Genomic DNA, 15919 nt, shown 5'->3' with positions numbered 1-15919 from the left:
AAAGTGGAGTTACAGTAATTTATATGACATACTTAGACTTCTGGGGTGTGAAGTGAAATGCAACTGTGCCCCATCCAAGGATGGATTGGGAAGTTAAAGGGGCTGTGCAAGGGGCATCATGTTATAGGTGGGAGCAATTGGTCATTAGGCAAGTTCATGGACGAGCCTTCACTTTGCAATATGGGTATCATAGCACTGCTGATGACATTGTGATGAGTATAAAAATTATATGTTTATCTCTTTAGAATGCAATAGGCTGCCCTGCTACTCATTCTCTTTCATATAAACTGAAAATGCTACATGAACCCCTACTATTCCCCCCACATTTATTACACAGACCTCTTATTGTATTTGTATTCCCTAAAAAATGTATTATTATCCTCACCAATGCCACATAACATTAATAGCCCCCATGTTAATACCCCTACCACATGCCATAGTAAATTAATACCCCCTTGCAGGACCTACATGTATGGAAAATAGGATGTATAAAAGAACTGTATTGCTTGGGAGTGCCTATGAGAAATCTTTCTGACCAACCCAAAACTTCGCTGAGCAAGAGATTCCATTGTGCTTACGTTACAATATGAGCCATAGTGAAGCTGTACTAGAGAATCCTTTTTTAATTTGGACATTTTTCTGGCATCTATTATAAAATTAGTAAAAGACAGGGTAAAATAATTTTTGGACAAACAGTTATCCCTGAAGGTGATATTTTGTATCTAAATTAACTAAATTGAGCAGACTAGTCTGCACGGATAAAGAAGAGGAGGGATTCCTTGTCCTAAAATAATTTGTTCATCTTTAAAATTGTATTAAATAACCTGGTAATGCCGAAAAACGTTTGGCTGCTTGCCCAAGGTACAAATATGTATATAGTCATATTGCACTTGTTGAGTTTGGAGGCAAATAGAGATGAGACACTGGTTGAAAATTTGTAGGATTGGCTGAGTTGAAGGTGTTGTTGCAATAATAAAATCTGTACCCTTGGATCAGATGAAAAAGCATAGTTTAATAGTTCCAGAAATAATTCATGCGTGTATATGTGTCCTTTTCTAAATTTGAGCTGGGAGAAAACTTCTTACAAAATACAAGGGGTTTAAATTAGAAATGTGCGGTTCAGTTTTCCTGAAAAACGAACGCATCCGAACTTAGGGGTACGGAGCCGAATCGAGTCCTGACTCTGATCACTTTTGGGATTCCAAGTAGAACTGAAGGCCCGATTCAGACCCCCATTCAGATGCGTTTGCATGCTTCCAGAGATTGCAAATCCTGCGATCGCACAGCAAGACATTAGCACGCCCACTATATTTTGGCATGTGATCGCGGTGTGTATTTAGACGCCCACCAGTCTGTCTTAAGATGTAAAAAAATGTATATGATCACTGGCGCTTCAAAAACTGAAAGGCAGCAGTATAATACTGAAGTGGTCTCACACACTCCTCCAAACATATACAAGTAAAAAAATAGTACGTTCCTGCACCCTCTATTAGGATATGAGAAAATACCTTTACTTAATACAATAAATAATCATAAAAAATTCAGTCCATATGAATGTTCATTCATTTCTTCCAGCCTGAAGCCTGTACAGTCAAATAAATCCCTTTTTGACCTCCACCGAGTACTCTTGCTTCTAAAAGCTCCGTCAGGTCACATAAAAGAGAACAAAAGATGCTCCATATAGTGTAATATTGTTAGAAAATAGACAAATTTAATAATTCAAGTTTCAGATATATAAAACAATTTCTGTCACCAAAAACATATATGTATGGCCTCGTACCATGTGGTTGGGGTGCAGTTTCCTAGACACCCAGGATAGCATGTGCAGTAAACTATCAAAGTCTCCTGGAATGGACAGATGGGTCTGCTGGTGTTCCTAGATAAACAACAGATAAGTCAGCATACCGATCCAACGTTCATGTGGCAAGCTATATGCACTTTCCAACTGCTGCTCGATATGTCTGCCCTTTTTTTAAAACCTCTCTCCCTGTAGGGTATTCTATGTTCTTTTCTTCATCCCCTATCTCTTCCTCTAGGGTAGGACTCAATCCGTGTTTTGCCATACTCAGCTCGTCCATATCTGTTTCTATTACATTTTTTGGGACTATGGCCCTCATTCAGAGGCGGTCGCAAGAAGCGATCGCTCTCTCTGAATGAGGACAGGCGCCTCTTTATTTTTAGTGTGGCCTTCTGGTCGCAAGCTAAGCTGTAGGTTACCACCCTTAGCTTAGCTAGCGACCAGGGTGATGGTCGCGATGGTCAAGACCATTGCGACCATCGGGGCTTGCGACGAGACCCTAAGGTTGGGTCTCGTCAACCGCAAGCCCCAGGGAGCTTCCTGCTACCCGCCTACCAAACGGGGCGAGCTGTCGATCAACATCGACAGCCGCCCCTTTGGTAGCAAGCTCCTTAGCGAGAAAGTTTCTCTCTCGCTCTGGGGCTTGCGCACACGCAGTGCGGCAGCTGCGCGTGCGCAGGGCTTACCATCGACCCGGTTGCGAGCACATCGGCGCTTGTGATCGGGTCTGAATGAGACCTTATATCTCTTCCTATCCCAATATGGTTTGTTTCTAAAATGATCAGTATGCTCATTTCTCTGATGTCTGTCTGGACTTTTTTCACACCCACATAGGGAGATTTCTCTGAAATGTAGTTTCTTAGGTCTTGGGGTGTATATCTCTTCATCCTCTGTCAGGTTTTCATCCACCTCATTTTGATGTCGATTTTTATCGTTGAGGAGATTTCTATCTCTTATAAATTTACTTTTTTTCTTTAAAATTATTTCTTTCTCCTTCCTCACAATCCTATTTTCCATGTCTATTTCCATACTTTGATATTCTTCCACTTTCCTAAAGGGTTCTATAAGATTGGTTAATATATCAATTTCATCTTCTATTGTCTCTAAATTTTTTCTTCTCTCCTCAACAATCAATTCCATTAACATAATTGAACAATTCTCTAACGTATTATTCCATCTAACATAAAATTTGTTACTTTCATGTTTAGAGGCTGCATTTTTCTCTATTTTTAAACCTTTTGGTATTATACGTTCTGCAATTATTTTTCTAAAGTTGCAGCTTCCCACCATATTCGACTTTCCTTATATAAAGTTTGTTCCAGCTTTATTAACGTGTGTATTACTTCATCTTCCTTAATCCCTTCTCTATTTACCTCTGATATTTTACTATCAAAGACTGAATTGACTAAAATCTTACTTTGATCCCTATACCCTAACATGATGCAGCTAGTGTTCACAAACAATAGTAACTTGTAAAAAAATGTATATGATCACTGGCGCTTCAAAAACTAAAAGGCAGCAGTATAGTACTGAACTGGTCTCACACACTCCTCCAAACATATACAAGTAAAAAAATAGTACGTTCCTGCGCCCTCTAGTAGGATATTTGAAAATACCTTTACTTCATACAATAAATATTCATAAAAAATTCAGTCCATATGAATGTTCATTAATTTCTTCCAGACTGAAACCTGTACAGTCAAATAAATCCATTTTTGACCTCCACCGAGTACTCTTGCTTCTAAAAGCTCCGTCAGATCACATAACAGAGAACCAAAGATGCTCCATATAGTGTAATATTGTTAAAAAATAGACAAATTTATTAATTCAATAATTCAAGTTTCAAATATTTAAAAAAAATTCCGTCACCAAAAACATATATATATGGCCTCGTACCATGTGGTTGGGGTGCAGTTTCCTAGACACCCAAGATAGCATGTGCAGTAAACCATCAAAGTCTCCCGGGATGGACAGATGGGTCTGCTGGTGTTCCTAGATAAACAGATAAGTCAGCATACTGATCCAATGTCCATGTGGCAAGCTATACGCACTTTCCAACTGCTGCTCGATATGTCAAATAAATTTGTCTATTTTTGAACAATATTACACTATATGGAGCATCTTTTGTACTCGGTGGAGGTCAAAAATGGATTTATTTGACTGTACAGGCTTCAGTCTGGAAAAAATTAATGAACATTTATATGGACTGAATTTTTTATGATTACTTATTGTATGAAGTAAAGGTATTTTCTCATATCCTACTTGAGGGCGCAGGAACGGACTATTTTTTTACTTGTAGCCTGTCTTAAGATGCCCACATATACACGTCATCTCCAGGGTATGCAGTCAGGAAGTCGACGGTCAAAAATGCTTCCCGACTGTCATATCCCGGCAAGGTACTAATGATAGACGTCGAAATCCCGACGCCTATCATTAGCCTTACGCTGCGAGAATGACGCCCGGCATACCGAACAAAGGTAAGTCGGGCGGCGGCAGAGGACAGCCGCGGGGGGGGTGGAGGGTTAGGTTAGGGGCTCCTGGGGGGGGGACTTAGGTTTAGGCACCCCCCAGGAGTGTTAGGTTTAGGGTGCGGGTTGGGGGGGTAAGGTTTGGGCACCCCTGGGGGGAGGTTAGGGTTAGGTATCCCTAAAAAAGGGTTAGGGGGGGGGAAGGTTAGGGATAGATGAGATACTTACCGTGTCAGGATCTAGTCCTGTCGAGCTTCCGGCATCGATTTCATACCGATCCCATCTCCAGAATGTGTATGCAACAATCGGTAACATCGAGTAGCATCGGTAGTGTACGCACCACTTGTGGCTGACCATACCCTACTGCAAGCACTGCGAGTGCTTCAGTGTGTAATTCAACCATGTGACATGTACTATGACGCTGCGCCTTAAATTATGCACGCCTCTGAAACGGCGTTAAGACACTCAGACATGCCTGCGTTCGCACCACCACTATCCCGGTTTCTTCGACCATCCCTTGTCACCACCCACAAATGCCTCGTCCTGTCACTCAAGCTAGCGAGGCGTCTATGCACAAGGGGCAATCGCATGGACTGGTTCGTGCACCCGCACTGCGATGCATGTGCACATTGCAGACATCGGCAGGCTACGTGCAAACGCAGCCTAGCGAGCGGGTCTGAATCGTGCCCTGAGTCCCTGCTTGGATCTGCTTTAAGTTTGGAACTCTGACTTTAAAATTGAATCTCGGTTTTGGATTGCATGTAAACAGGTCCAAATTACATGATTGTAGCTCTTTTTAAAGGAAAGCAAAACCGAATCCAAACCAAAACACTTGAGGGTGGTTTAGCTGCCCAAACCATAACATTTGAGGGTGGTTTTGCCAAAACCAAAACCTGTGGGTCCGCCGTAGTTTAAATAGGCAATGTCCAGCCGCATACATAGTAACTAGCAACTTGGTGATGGCGTTATCCTGTAGATGTCATTATCCAGGGTTACCTCGGTTCCCCGACTCCTGCTCTGCTCTAGCAGGCAGAGCAGAGTGGGGAGCCGGGCCCCAGTGATCAGCTGTGTGGTCTAAATAACCACAAGCTGATCACTGAAAAAAAAAAAAAACCTTACCTGAAACCAGGGTGATCGGTGCTACGGTGATGTCCTCTGGGGCTCCGGTCAGCTGGTCCCCTGGCTCCCGCACTGTGACCCTGGTCAGCTGACCGGAGCCTCAGAGGACATCACCGGAGCACTGATCACTGGAGGTAAGTTGAATGGAAGCAGGGAGGTTTGCGGGGGGAGGTCGCAAGGGGGGGGGGGGTTGTGCTAACCGGCGGCTGGTGCGTGTGCAGACACAGTCTCCCTGTATTTTTTCCGAAAAATACAGGAAAAGTGTGCGAAGGGAATTCGCAGGGACAGAGCTTATTGCGAATTTAGTCAGAAATACTGTATCACACTACAACCGCATCTTAAATGCGAGCCCTTAAGCTCTATTCTGCTACATGGCTAGTGATACTTATACTAAGACTAATAACAGTTAACTAAGGCTCAGTTATCAAGGAGTGACAGACAAATCACACATACAGTTTGTAGTTCACCTTTCTGCATTCCTGCATTGACTAAATTCAATACAGTAGTTCATGCACTTTCGTCTAAAGGCCTATGTATGATATGGGGTCTGATTCAGAGGTGGACACAATGCACAGTTGAGCAATTATTTGCTACTGCACATGCGCAAAATGTCCTGAAAACCAATACAGCGCATGCGTTCAGCTGAGTATGCACAGAAACCACTTTTGCGTATTGAGTCACTGCACATGCCCGGGTGAGGACTGGGAGGTTACCTAAAGTGTTTGGGAAAAAAAGGACATCTCATATGGGAGTGAAAAGGGCATATCTGTGAGCGTTACTGCGTTCCCATATGCAGATCCCCAGCCACAGAGGCCATGTTTAGAGGAACTGAACAAGAAAACACTGAGCAGGCCATATGCTATAGTGCAAGCGATGGTGTGCCGATGGTGGAGTGTTCACTATCACTGACGCAGATGCACTGTCCACGAACACTGAAAGTTGGCGTCTCAGCTCTGTCGCACACTGGTGCACAAGGGGGCAGCCGAAATAGCATTTGTATAATACAGCAGCCGCGAATCTGCGTAAAATCGCAATAATAGATAAACTTGTGTGGCCAGCTTTACAATCATATCAGTTGTGTTATTGGTATTATTAGTGAAATAGAGTGTGAAGGAGACACTGCTGTATATGCAGTACTTTGGACAGGCTGAGGAGTTGGCAGAGCGAGGGTATACCCTGCACAGTACAGCATGGGGTACTGCATGGGGTAGATGCATTAATGCAGTAGGATTTATGGAGAAATGCAGAAAGTATATTTCCTTTTGTAAAGCGAGATTATTATAATGAGATAAAATCTATGGAGAAGCAGCATTTTTATGGGTGTTTTTCCATTTATGTAGAGTGCGCTTTGGGGATGACCTTCACTTTGATTTTAGTCTTGATTAAGTGATTGAGCAATGCTAAAGGATTTATACGATGAGCACATCATAGAAAGAGAGGAGCACAATGATAAGGACAATTTTAGAGGATTGCATAACAGTTGGTAACAAACTTCCGTTGTGCTTCATCTGCGACTTTGCACATGTGTAAAACCAATTCCTACTGTATGTGGTTAAAGTCACAGCCCAGCGTCTCTAGTACACTGTGAGCAGGTTTTCACTGTATCTGTGATGCAACTAAGATGCAAAATCAGAAAAAAAAAATTGCTACCCCATTTGGGGTGTCTCAGTCGTGCCGGCCTCTAGCTCTGTAAGGTGCCCAGTGTATGAGAACAGATCTGTACATTCTGGTAATCACTGCATAGATCACTGTTATTTTAGTCTTGGTGCCTGGTTTAATACACTATTATTTGTTTCCTGTTAGCAGGGCAGTCGAGAGCCATTAAGAGCCCACGTACTGGGGGGCGTGGCCAAATAGGAAGCGTGTGAAAAAATACTATGCGCGTCGCCGTGCATTGCAAATGGGGACTATGTCCCATTCAGCAGCTGACCCAGGCCCCCGTCTGACCTCTGTAACAAGCCTAGGCCTGGATAATTAATATCACCCCCCCCTTATTGCCGCCCCTACCTGTCAGTACTAATTTATTTGTTATTTATTATTCTTTAATAATCTACATAATACAAAGCACATTACACAGAATGTTTAATCATTTGCATCATCTCCGTGCCTTTGGATATATAATTCTAGTTTAACATCTACTGTTAATTTGTTAACTAGCACACTAAGGTCGTCATTGTTTGTTTAATACATATGTTTATCTGTCTTCAACATTTACTCTTTTTTTACACCCAGAGGTGTTTTCTGAACTTGAAGATGATACATCTGATCATTCAAGTTGCTCAACCTATTTTAAAGGCTGCAATACAGGTACAGTATCATCCATGTTATTATTTGTAAAACATTTCTATTCAGATCCATTGTGCTTAAATGATGGCTGGCTGACAATCAGTTTCAATGAATATAGGTAGAAGCGCAAATGTATTGAGAATGTTGATCAGAAAACAGAGCAGCCCAACAAAGAAAGATGGAAGAAGTACACATGAATGTCTTTAAATGAACAGTGGTAGCGTAGACACAGACATGTTCTCTCCTATGTACATCCCTGCTCTGTCATTCACCTTCCTAGACACCCATATGAATCTTTCCATAGACACCACTCATCTCTATGGGAGTGCTGTCTCTGCTCTGAGCCACTGTCCTACTCTTTAAGATCATTCAAAAGTCACACTGCAAGGGGATTACAGATTACAGAAAACAAACCTGGGCCGATAGGAAGCAGATTCTACGGGGGTGAAAGATTTATTATGAATTTTAACTTGTATGTAAAATACTATTTGTCTGGTATGTATCGTACCTCTGCAGTTCTATTTATTAACATTGCATGTGTTTTGCTAATGACTATAAAATACAGCTTTTCCCTTCTAGTATAACATGTGCTCTAGAAAGAAAATAGAAAAGTTTTATGTTGACATACCATAACGTTACTTGATCATCTTCAATGAGCACTTATAATTGACAGAGGGATTGAAGCTATCTACCGGTATTTGAGTATGAATATTGTAATCATTCCTGTTATTCCCTTGTCTGGGAGTAATTATCTGTCAGCTAATTCTAAAGTGTCTTTATATCAAAATGTGTGTTGTCTTCAACCAACAGTTTCTGGAAAAGTCCTACTTTTCTTTTATCATTAGCCTCTACCTGTTTATCAAGCACCTTTTTACTTAAATTATGCTGAAACTGCAGTTTCCTCATGATTTTAAGTGTCATGGTTCATGGTTATTTTCCAGATATCTCCCGAAAAAAGCAAATTAGCGTGGCAGACCAGAGTCCCGATTAGTCTCTAGGGGGACTGAGGCCCTGATTCAGAGCCGGACGCTCTGACAGAGCACTCGCTCTGAATCAGGGCCGGCCTTCTTGACCACCCACAGCTATAGCGAGCGGCCAGGAAGATGGTCGCGATGGTCAAGACCATCGCGACCATCGGGCTTGCGACGAGACCCTTGTGGTAGGGTCTCGTTGCCGCAAGCCCCAGAGAGATTTCGGCTCCAACAGAGTCAAAATCTCTCCCACTGACATCACTCGTGATGTCAGTGGGGACGCCCCCAAATGGAGGCGTTCACATGGGAATGCCTCCGTTTGGGCAGCCACTCCCCCAGCCCGCCCACCAAAGGGGGCGAGCTGTCACTCAACATCGACAGTTCACCCCCTTTGTTGCGAGACCCGGAGCGACGGAGTGCCCGTCGCTATCCGGGTCTCGCGCATGCGCACGACGGAGTCGGCTCCGTCGTGCGCATGCGCACTGGCCCACCATCGACCCGGTTGCGAGCGCACAGCGCTTGCGACCGGATATGAATCAGGCCCTGAGTTCTGGTCCATTACCAAGCTCTAACAAGTGTAGCTGCTTTATTTGCAGCCACCATCCTCCTCTGTAGGTTTTGCTAAATGACTCTGCCACGCAGTGCCAGAAAAGGATGTGAAGTGATGGGACAGCCTCTTATTGGAGCTTTACTTTTTTGTTAAATAGGGGCCTTAGTACTGGGGCTTGTAGAAGATTTTATAAATTCTGGGAGGAAGCTTGGTGTTGTGTGGCCCATTCTTTGAGAATTGTCCATGTTTAAAGGTACAGTATTCTTAAATCTCCAGTGTTTGAAGCTTCTGCATTTCTCCAGTATATGGCTTTAAGAAGATGCATGTAGCAGTCAGAATGAGGAATATCTGACGAAACATAAAATTCAGATTAGAAAGTCATAAAAACAACTTAGTTGTGTTGATGTACAGTACAAGTAAAATTCCTCCCAGAAGAAGGCATCAACAGAACAACATGCAAATGAGACGGTTTCTAAAACTTAAGCAGCATGGGGCCAATTAATCTAAGAGAAAATCTATAGCACAATCATACATTCAAATTTATCAACTGTGACTATTTAATTAGAGAGAGAATAATCGGTAGATGAATACAACTGCTGTAACAAATGTAGTCCCACTCTACCACTGAATAATGGAACTTATTTTGAGCGTTGTGATGTCTCTCCATTAAAATAGTTTAGAAAAAAAGCTTTGTATTTTATTCATTAGTGTGATTGTTTTACTTGGAATGTTTTCACTTTTACAGGCATGATCAGACCATGTAAAATGTATGTTATGGCATGCTGGATTGTGATGGAAACATTTATTAATTATGCCTAGTATACTAGATCATCTTTCTACAATTGCACATGATAAAAAAATATTTCCAGTTTCCTGCAACAACAAACATGAAGTAACCATGGTGTCATGATTTATCTCCTTTCATATCAAAGATATATCTTGTATTACAATTAATGGAGAAACAAAAATGAGAAGTTTGTTGCCCATGTGTTTTATGTGGTCTAACAGGGTTGGGTATGGGATCCCGGTGGTTCGGATGCCGCCGGTCAGAATACTGACAGCGGCATCCTGACGGTCAGAATCCCAACACTGCAAGGTAAGCATCCTACCACTAACCCTTACCCCTACCCTTCCCTGCCCGGTGCCTAAACCTAACTCCCCCCCTATTGCCTAAACCTAACCTCCCCATCCCCGCACCCTAAAACTAACCTTCCCCTCTTAGTGCTAACCCTAACACTCCCCCTAGTGCCTATCCCTAAACCTAACCCTCCCCTAACCCCCGATACTTACCTTCAGGATGCCGGCGGTCTGGCTACTGGAGCAGGGATCCCGATGCTGTCGGTATTCTGGCGCCGGTATTTTGACAGTCACCATCCCGCACGCCGGGATACTGACTACATCCCCTCCTATCATTATCTCATATACTAGAATCCATGTTGTGCACTGGTGAGCCCCAGGGTTTAAATAGGCAACTTATAGGAATGATACACAGTATGTTCTTGTCTGTGCGTTTCCTTTGTATGAACTCTGTGCTTCATCTGCAAGAAGACTTATGATAAAGTAAAATCATTATTACTAGTTTAGTTGCTAAAAGGAAAAAGTGTGTACAATGATTAAAAAGTGGTTTATTGATTCATAAATTGAAAAAGCAAATGTTTCAAGTAGGAAAGCCAACTGTGTGCTTGGTATATAGGTAATCCTAATTTCCAGCTTTTGTGTAAAGCTGTCTTTCTTCTTCAGGGTCCATAGGGTCCACAGATTCTACCTTGGGGTATGTAGTGGAAACGATCCATTGCACCAAACAACTTCTAGCTTTGCAGCTCCCAGCATGCATCGGTCCTCCTCCCTATACACCCCACCCCCAGCCACAGGCATTCAGTTTGGTGCACGGCAAGTATCCAGACGCACCTGTTATACAGCGGGACTGCCTAGGCAGTCCCAGGCTTTTTTCTTTTATGATTTATTTCATTTCTGAACTACTGAGTTTAGCAGTACCAGGACGCAGATACTGCGACTCCTACTACCTCCACCAGGGCCGAAAACACTAGTACCGCTATATGCCCTGAGGTTCTCAGCGGGCCTCGGCGTGACTTAGCTAGTGCCTGTTCTGAGGTCCAGACTGCAGGTCTGGCACGGAGCTGACAGGTAAGTGCGCTGCAGTCCTAGCATCCGGTGTAGGATACGCATCGGGTGCAGCTGTGGGTGAAGGTCTCGTGTGACATTTACTCACTAAGGCGGCCTTGTCCTTATCATCTGTCGCCGGGGATGGGTAGTAGACGCACTAGAGTGCACTAGTAAGCGTCTACTTCTATGAGGCCAGTGTACCCGTGCCATCAAAATCGCAGCTTAGGGGAGAAAGGCGCTCCCCCGGCCACTCCTCCCCCAACACAGACACAACTTCCAGTACGGATTTTAGCGTCTGGTTTGCTATATTTGACCACCTCGTGGTGAGATGCTCGCAGATTGCGTTTGTGTGCGTGTACTGCTGTAGCTGTTGGTCTCAGAGCTTGGTCAGTCTCCCTGTATACCTCTCCTTTGGGTCTGGTATGTAGCACTCTATATCCTACCATTACCCCTCCGGGGCTGGCTAGTTGATTCAGAGTCCATTGCAATAGCAATTGTGCGTATTTATGCATTGTATGTGACTTTAATGCTAGCTGATGTATTGTACTGCCATTTTGTTTCCAAACTGTCAGTTATACTGTGTTTCTCCTCATCCATCTGAAAGGTGTGGGGGGTTTCATTGATAGGGGTCACATCGCATTTATACTGTACACCTTACACCATTTATACATTTGTCATGTCTAAAGGTGTAGGTAAGACGGATGATATGCCAGTACTAAGATCATGTCTGTCTCATTAGGCAGGTCTGTCTGAGCAGGATGTTAACCTGGATGGATTATGTAGCCTCTGTTGTAAACAGCTACCTGTTCAAGCCACTACATCTAGAGCTCCTGCACTAGAACCACCTGGGTGGTATCAAGTTTTGTCGCACCTAGTGGACAAAGTCGCAGAAGCGCGGGTTCTGGCTGCAGTATTTCCCCATGCTATTGGGTAGTCACAGCAGTTACATCCTTCTATATATATGCCCCCCATGAATTCCTGTTGGGTTAATTCTACTGCTCACTCTAGTCAGAGTATGCCGCCTATAGCTCCTCAGCAGCCAGATAGACAAGTGGTGGCAAAGTAGGGACATAAGAGAGGTTCCCATCAGTTGCCTCATGATGGCCCGGACTCCTCTTCAGACTCTGATACTCAGAGTTCTGGATCTTACTCAGTAGAAGAAGACCATCAGTCTCTTGTGGATGTCCCCTCTCTGGTGAGAGCGGTTAGATCTGTCCTCAGTATAGAGGAAGAGGAGGCCCCGCCGACAGCCAAGATGGTCTTTAGGCGTCAAAAGGTGGCTAAGGATTATTTTGCTCAGTCTGAGCACCTGACAAATCTTATGCCTGAGGCATGGAGTACTCCTGGGAAGCATTTCCATGCTACAAGAAATATAACCTCTCAGTACCCATTTGCACTTGGTGAGTGTAACAATTGGGAAGTTCCCCCAACGATAGATGCTCATGTCACGAGGTTGATTAGGAGCACTACATTACCCATTCCTGCAGCATCCTCTTTAAAAAAGGTTACAGATAAAAAGCTTGACAATTATTTTAAATCAATCTTTTCATTATCTGGAGCTATTATCAGACAGCTATGGCTGTAGCCTGGGTAACCAAAGCTATGGAAAAATGGACAACATCTCTGGAAAGTACTATGCCTGAGGCTACCAGAGAACAGCAGTCTTTTATCTATCAGATGCAGAAAGCAGCTGTGTATATGGGGGAAGAGGTCAGTGACACACGTATTTTGGCTTCTAGGGTCTCGCCGACATCAGCTGCAGCTCGAAGATCCCTTTGGCTAAAAACCTGGAAGGTGGATGCAGGATCCAAGAAGGCTCTTGAATCTTTGCCTTTTGCAGGGAAGGCACTGTTTGAACCAGAGCTGGATGACATAATGACTTCTCTGGCAACACCGAAGTCGGCTGAATTGCCATCTACGACTACCCCTAAACTTAGGCAGTCGATAGCTCGATCCTTTCTCCCACAGAGTAGGGCGAAGGGTCAGTCTTCCTCTAGACAGAGTCATGCCTGCAAGACATGTCAGCGCAAGAAATCTTGGTCAAGCAAACGTCCTGCCTCCTAGCCACATAGTAAGTCTACTGTCTGATGGGGCTGGCCTCCCCCTGGGGGGTCTCAAGATTAGAAGACGACTTTTACAGTTCTCCCAGGCCTGGTATCAGACAACTACGGATGCCTGTGTTCGAGAGCTGGTCTCTCAGGGTTATGCAATCACGTTCCTTAGGCATCCCCCTCAGAGGTTTGTGGATAAAAACCTTCCTTTAGACCCGGTCAGGGCTTCGGCCTACCGGGAGTCTATTGGGGCCCTCCTGAAGTCAGGAGTCATAGTCCCCGTTGCTGTGATGCAACAGGGTAAGGGTTGTTATTAAAATTTATTTTTGATACAAAACCAAATGGGTCACATTGCCGTATCCTGAATCTGAAGTCTCTCAGGTTCATCTATGTGCCAAAATTCCGTATGGAAACCCTATGGTCAATTATGCTGGTGATGGAGACTTGGGATTTCATGGTCTCCCTGGACATAGGATGCATAGCTGCATGTTCCAACTGCACAATCCCACCAAAGGTTTTTGAGATTGCTGGTAGATCAGCAACATTACCAATTTCAGGCTCTACCCTTCAGGCTGGCCACAGCCCCTCAGGTATTTACCAAGATAATGGCAGACATGACGGCTCATCTCAGATGACAAGGAGTCAGGATACTGCCATATTTGGATGACCTCCTGATATTAGCACAATCTCAGGAGGTGTTACAATGTCATCTCCAGATGACCATTGTCTGCCTACAAGAGCATGGCTGGATAATAAATTGGAAAAAGTCCTCTCTTTCTCCAGCCCAGCAGATGGTGTGCGCTGCTGGATTCTCTGGGACAGAGGATTCTTCTACCAGAGGACAACATTGTGGCACTACATTCTCGTGTGCACAGTCTTCTCTGCAAGCAAAGAGTGTCAGTACACTTGGCAATGCAGCTGCTGAGCTCCATGGTATCCACATTTGACTTGGTGGCTTATCCCAGTTCCACTCCATGTCCATGCAGAATTGGATTCTGGCTCATTGGGATTGTCAGTATCATCGGATAAAGTCTCAGATGATCTGCATCTCGCCAGAGGTCCGGCTCTCCCTTACTTGGCTGGAGATGACTCTTTTAAATATGGGTCATCTGCTATGGGTCCCGGATTGGGTACTCCTCACCACAGATGCAAGCATGCGAGAATGGGGAGCAGTGACAGGCCATCACACCTTCAGGGAAGGTGGACGGTTCAGGAAAGTTTCCTACCAATAAATATCTTGGAGCTTCGGGCAGTGCACAGAACACTCATACTGGCACAGAACATCCTACAAGGCAGGCCGGTCCAGGTTCAGTCTGACACCACGACAGCAGTGGCCTGCCTCAACCATTAAGGAGGCACACTCTGCTGTGTGCAGAAGGCCATCTTCCAGCTAACTCGGTATTATTCATCCCAGGTGTTCTCAACTAGGAAGCGGACTTTCTAAGTTGCTAGGAAATATACGCCGGAGAATGGGCTCTTCATCCAGATGTCTTTCAAGTCCTGGTGGACAAGTGGGGAGTACCGGATGTAGACCTCATAGCGTCACGTCACAATTACAAAGTCCCCAGGTACGGGTCCAGAACAAGGGACCCCTCAGCCGCCTTCATGGATGCTCTGGCTGTGAGATGGGATTTCAGGTTGGCATACCTGTTTCCTCAAATCTCCCTCCTCCCAACGGTTGTCAGAAAGTTCAAGCAGGAAGGCGGCAGGATAATACTAATGGCCCCTGCCTGGCACAGGAGGCATTGGTTGTCCGACCTGACATATCTATCCATAGACAGTCCACTGCCTCTAAGGCCAGATTGGCTAGTGCAGGGTCCCTTCCTATATCAGGATTTGTTTTTCGGCCTCTGTGATTCAGACGATGCTGAGGGCAAGGAAGCCTGCTTCTGCCCACATCTATCACAAAATTTCGCGTTCATTTTTTCTTTGGTTGCAAGAATACTTGCTTTTCTTCAGGCAGGATTAGACTTAGCTCTTCACCTGGATACCTTGAGACTTCAGTTTTCTGCATTGTCAGTTTTGTTCCAATACAGAATTGCCCCTCTGCCAGATGTTAGAACATTCTTGCAGGGGGTTCTCCGGCTGCAACCTCCATTTTTCCCTTCGGTGGCACCGTGGGATTTGACTTTGGTTCTCAGAGCATTGCAGACGGCTCCCTTTGAAACTTTGGATAAGGTGGACGTAAGATGGTTGACAGCGAAGACACTTTTTCTCCTCGTTATCTCCTCGGCTCGTAGAGTTTGACTTGGCAGCTCTGTCATGTCGCTCTCCATATTGGATTTTCCATCAAAATAGAGCTGTTCTCCGTACTAAGGCGGGTTACCTTCCAAAGGTGGTTTCCCGTTTCCATATAAATGAGGATATTGTAGTTCTGGCCTTTCAGTCTTCAGACCTGTCTACAGGTGAAGCTTCGAGCCCTTTGTATCTACGTGGATTGTACCAGCTCCATCAGGAAATCAGATTCACTCTTTGTGATATATTGGTTTCACAAACGAGGCTGGCCTGCAGACAAGCAGACTTTGGCTCGCTGGCTGCGTACGACTATTTCT

At 44.4% G+C, this 15919-nt stretch overlaps 1 protein-coding gene across 3 annotated transcripts in view; it reads left to right on the top strand.

The window, feature by feature from the left end:
- Window positions 1-15919, top strand: part of NEK10 (NIMA related kinase 10) — a 347660-nt gene that overhangs the window by 243288 nt on the left and 88453 nt on the right. For all 3 annotated transcript variants that reach the window (XM_088463509.1, XM_088463508.1, XM_088463507.1), the window contains exon 28: window positions 7618-7692. In XM_088463509.1, the coding sequence (XP_088319635.1) occupies window positions 7618-7692 (75 nt within the window). The remainder of the gene's footprint in view (window positions 1-7617; window positions 7693-15919) is intronic.

The sequence above is a fragment of the Taudactylus pleione genome, unplaced genomic scaffold (genome assembly GCF_031769625.1).
Source record: "Taudactylus pleione unplaced genomic scaffold, aTauple2 ptg000053l, whole genome shotgun sequence".
In the NCBI taxonomy this organism is placed as follows: Eukaryota; Metazoa; Chordata; class Amphibia; order Anura; family Myobatrachidae; genus Taudactylus; species Taudactylus pleione.
Note: the sequence above shows the minus strand (reverse complement) of the source record. Positions and strands in the feature narration are given on the sequence as shown.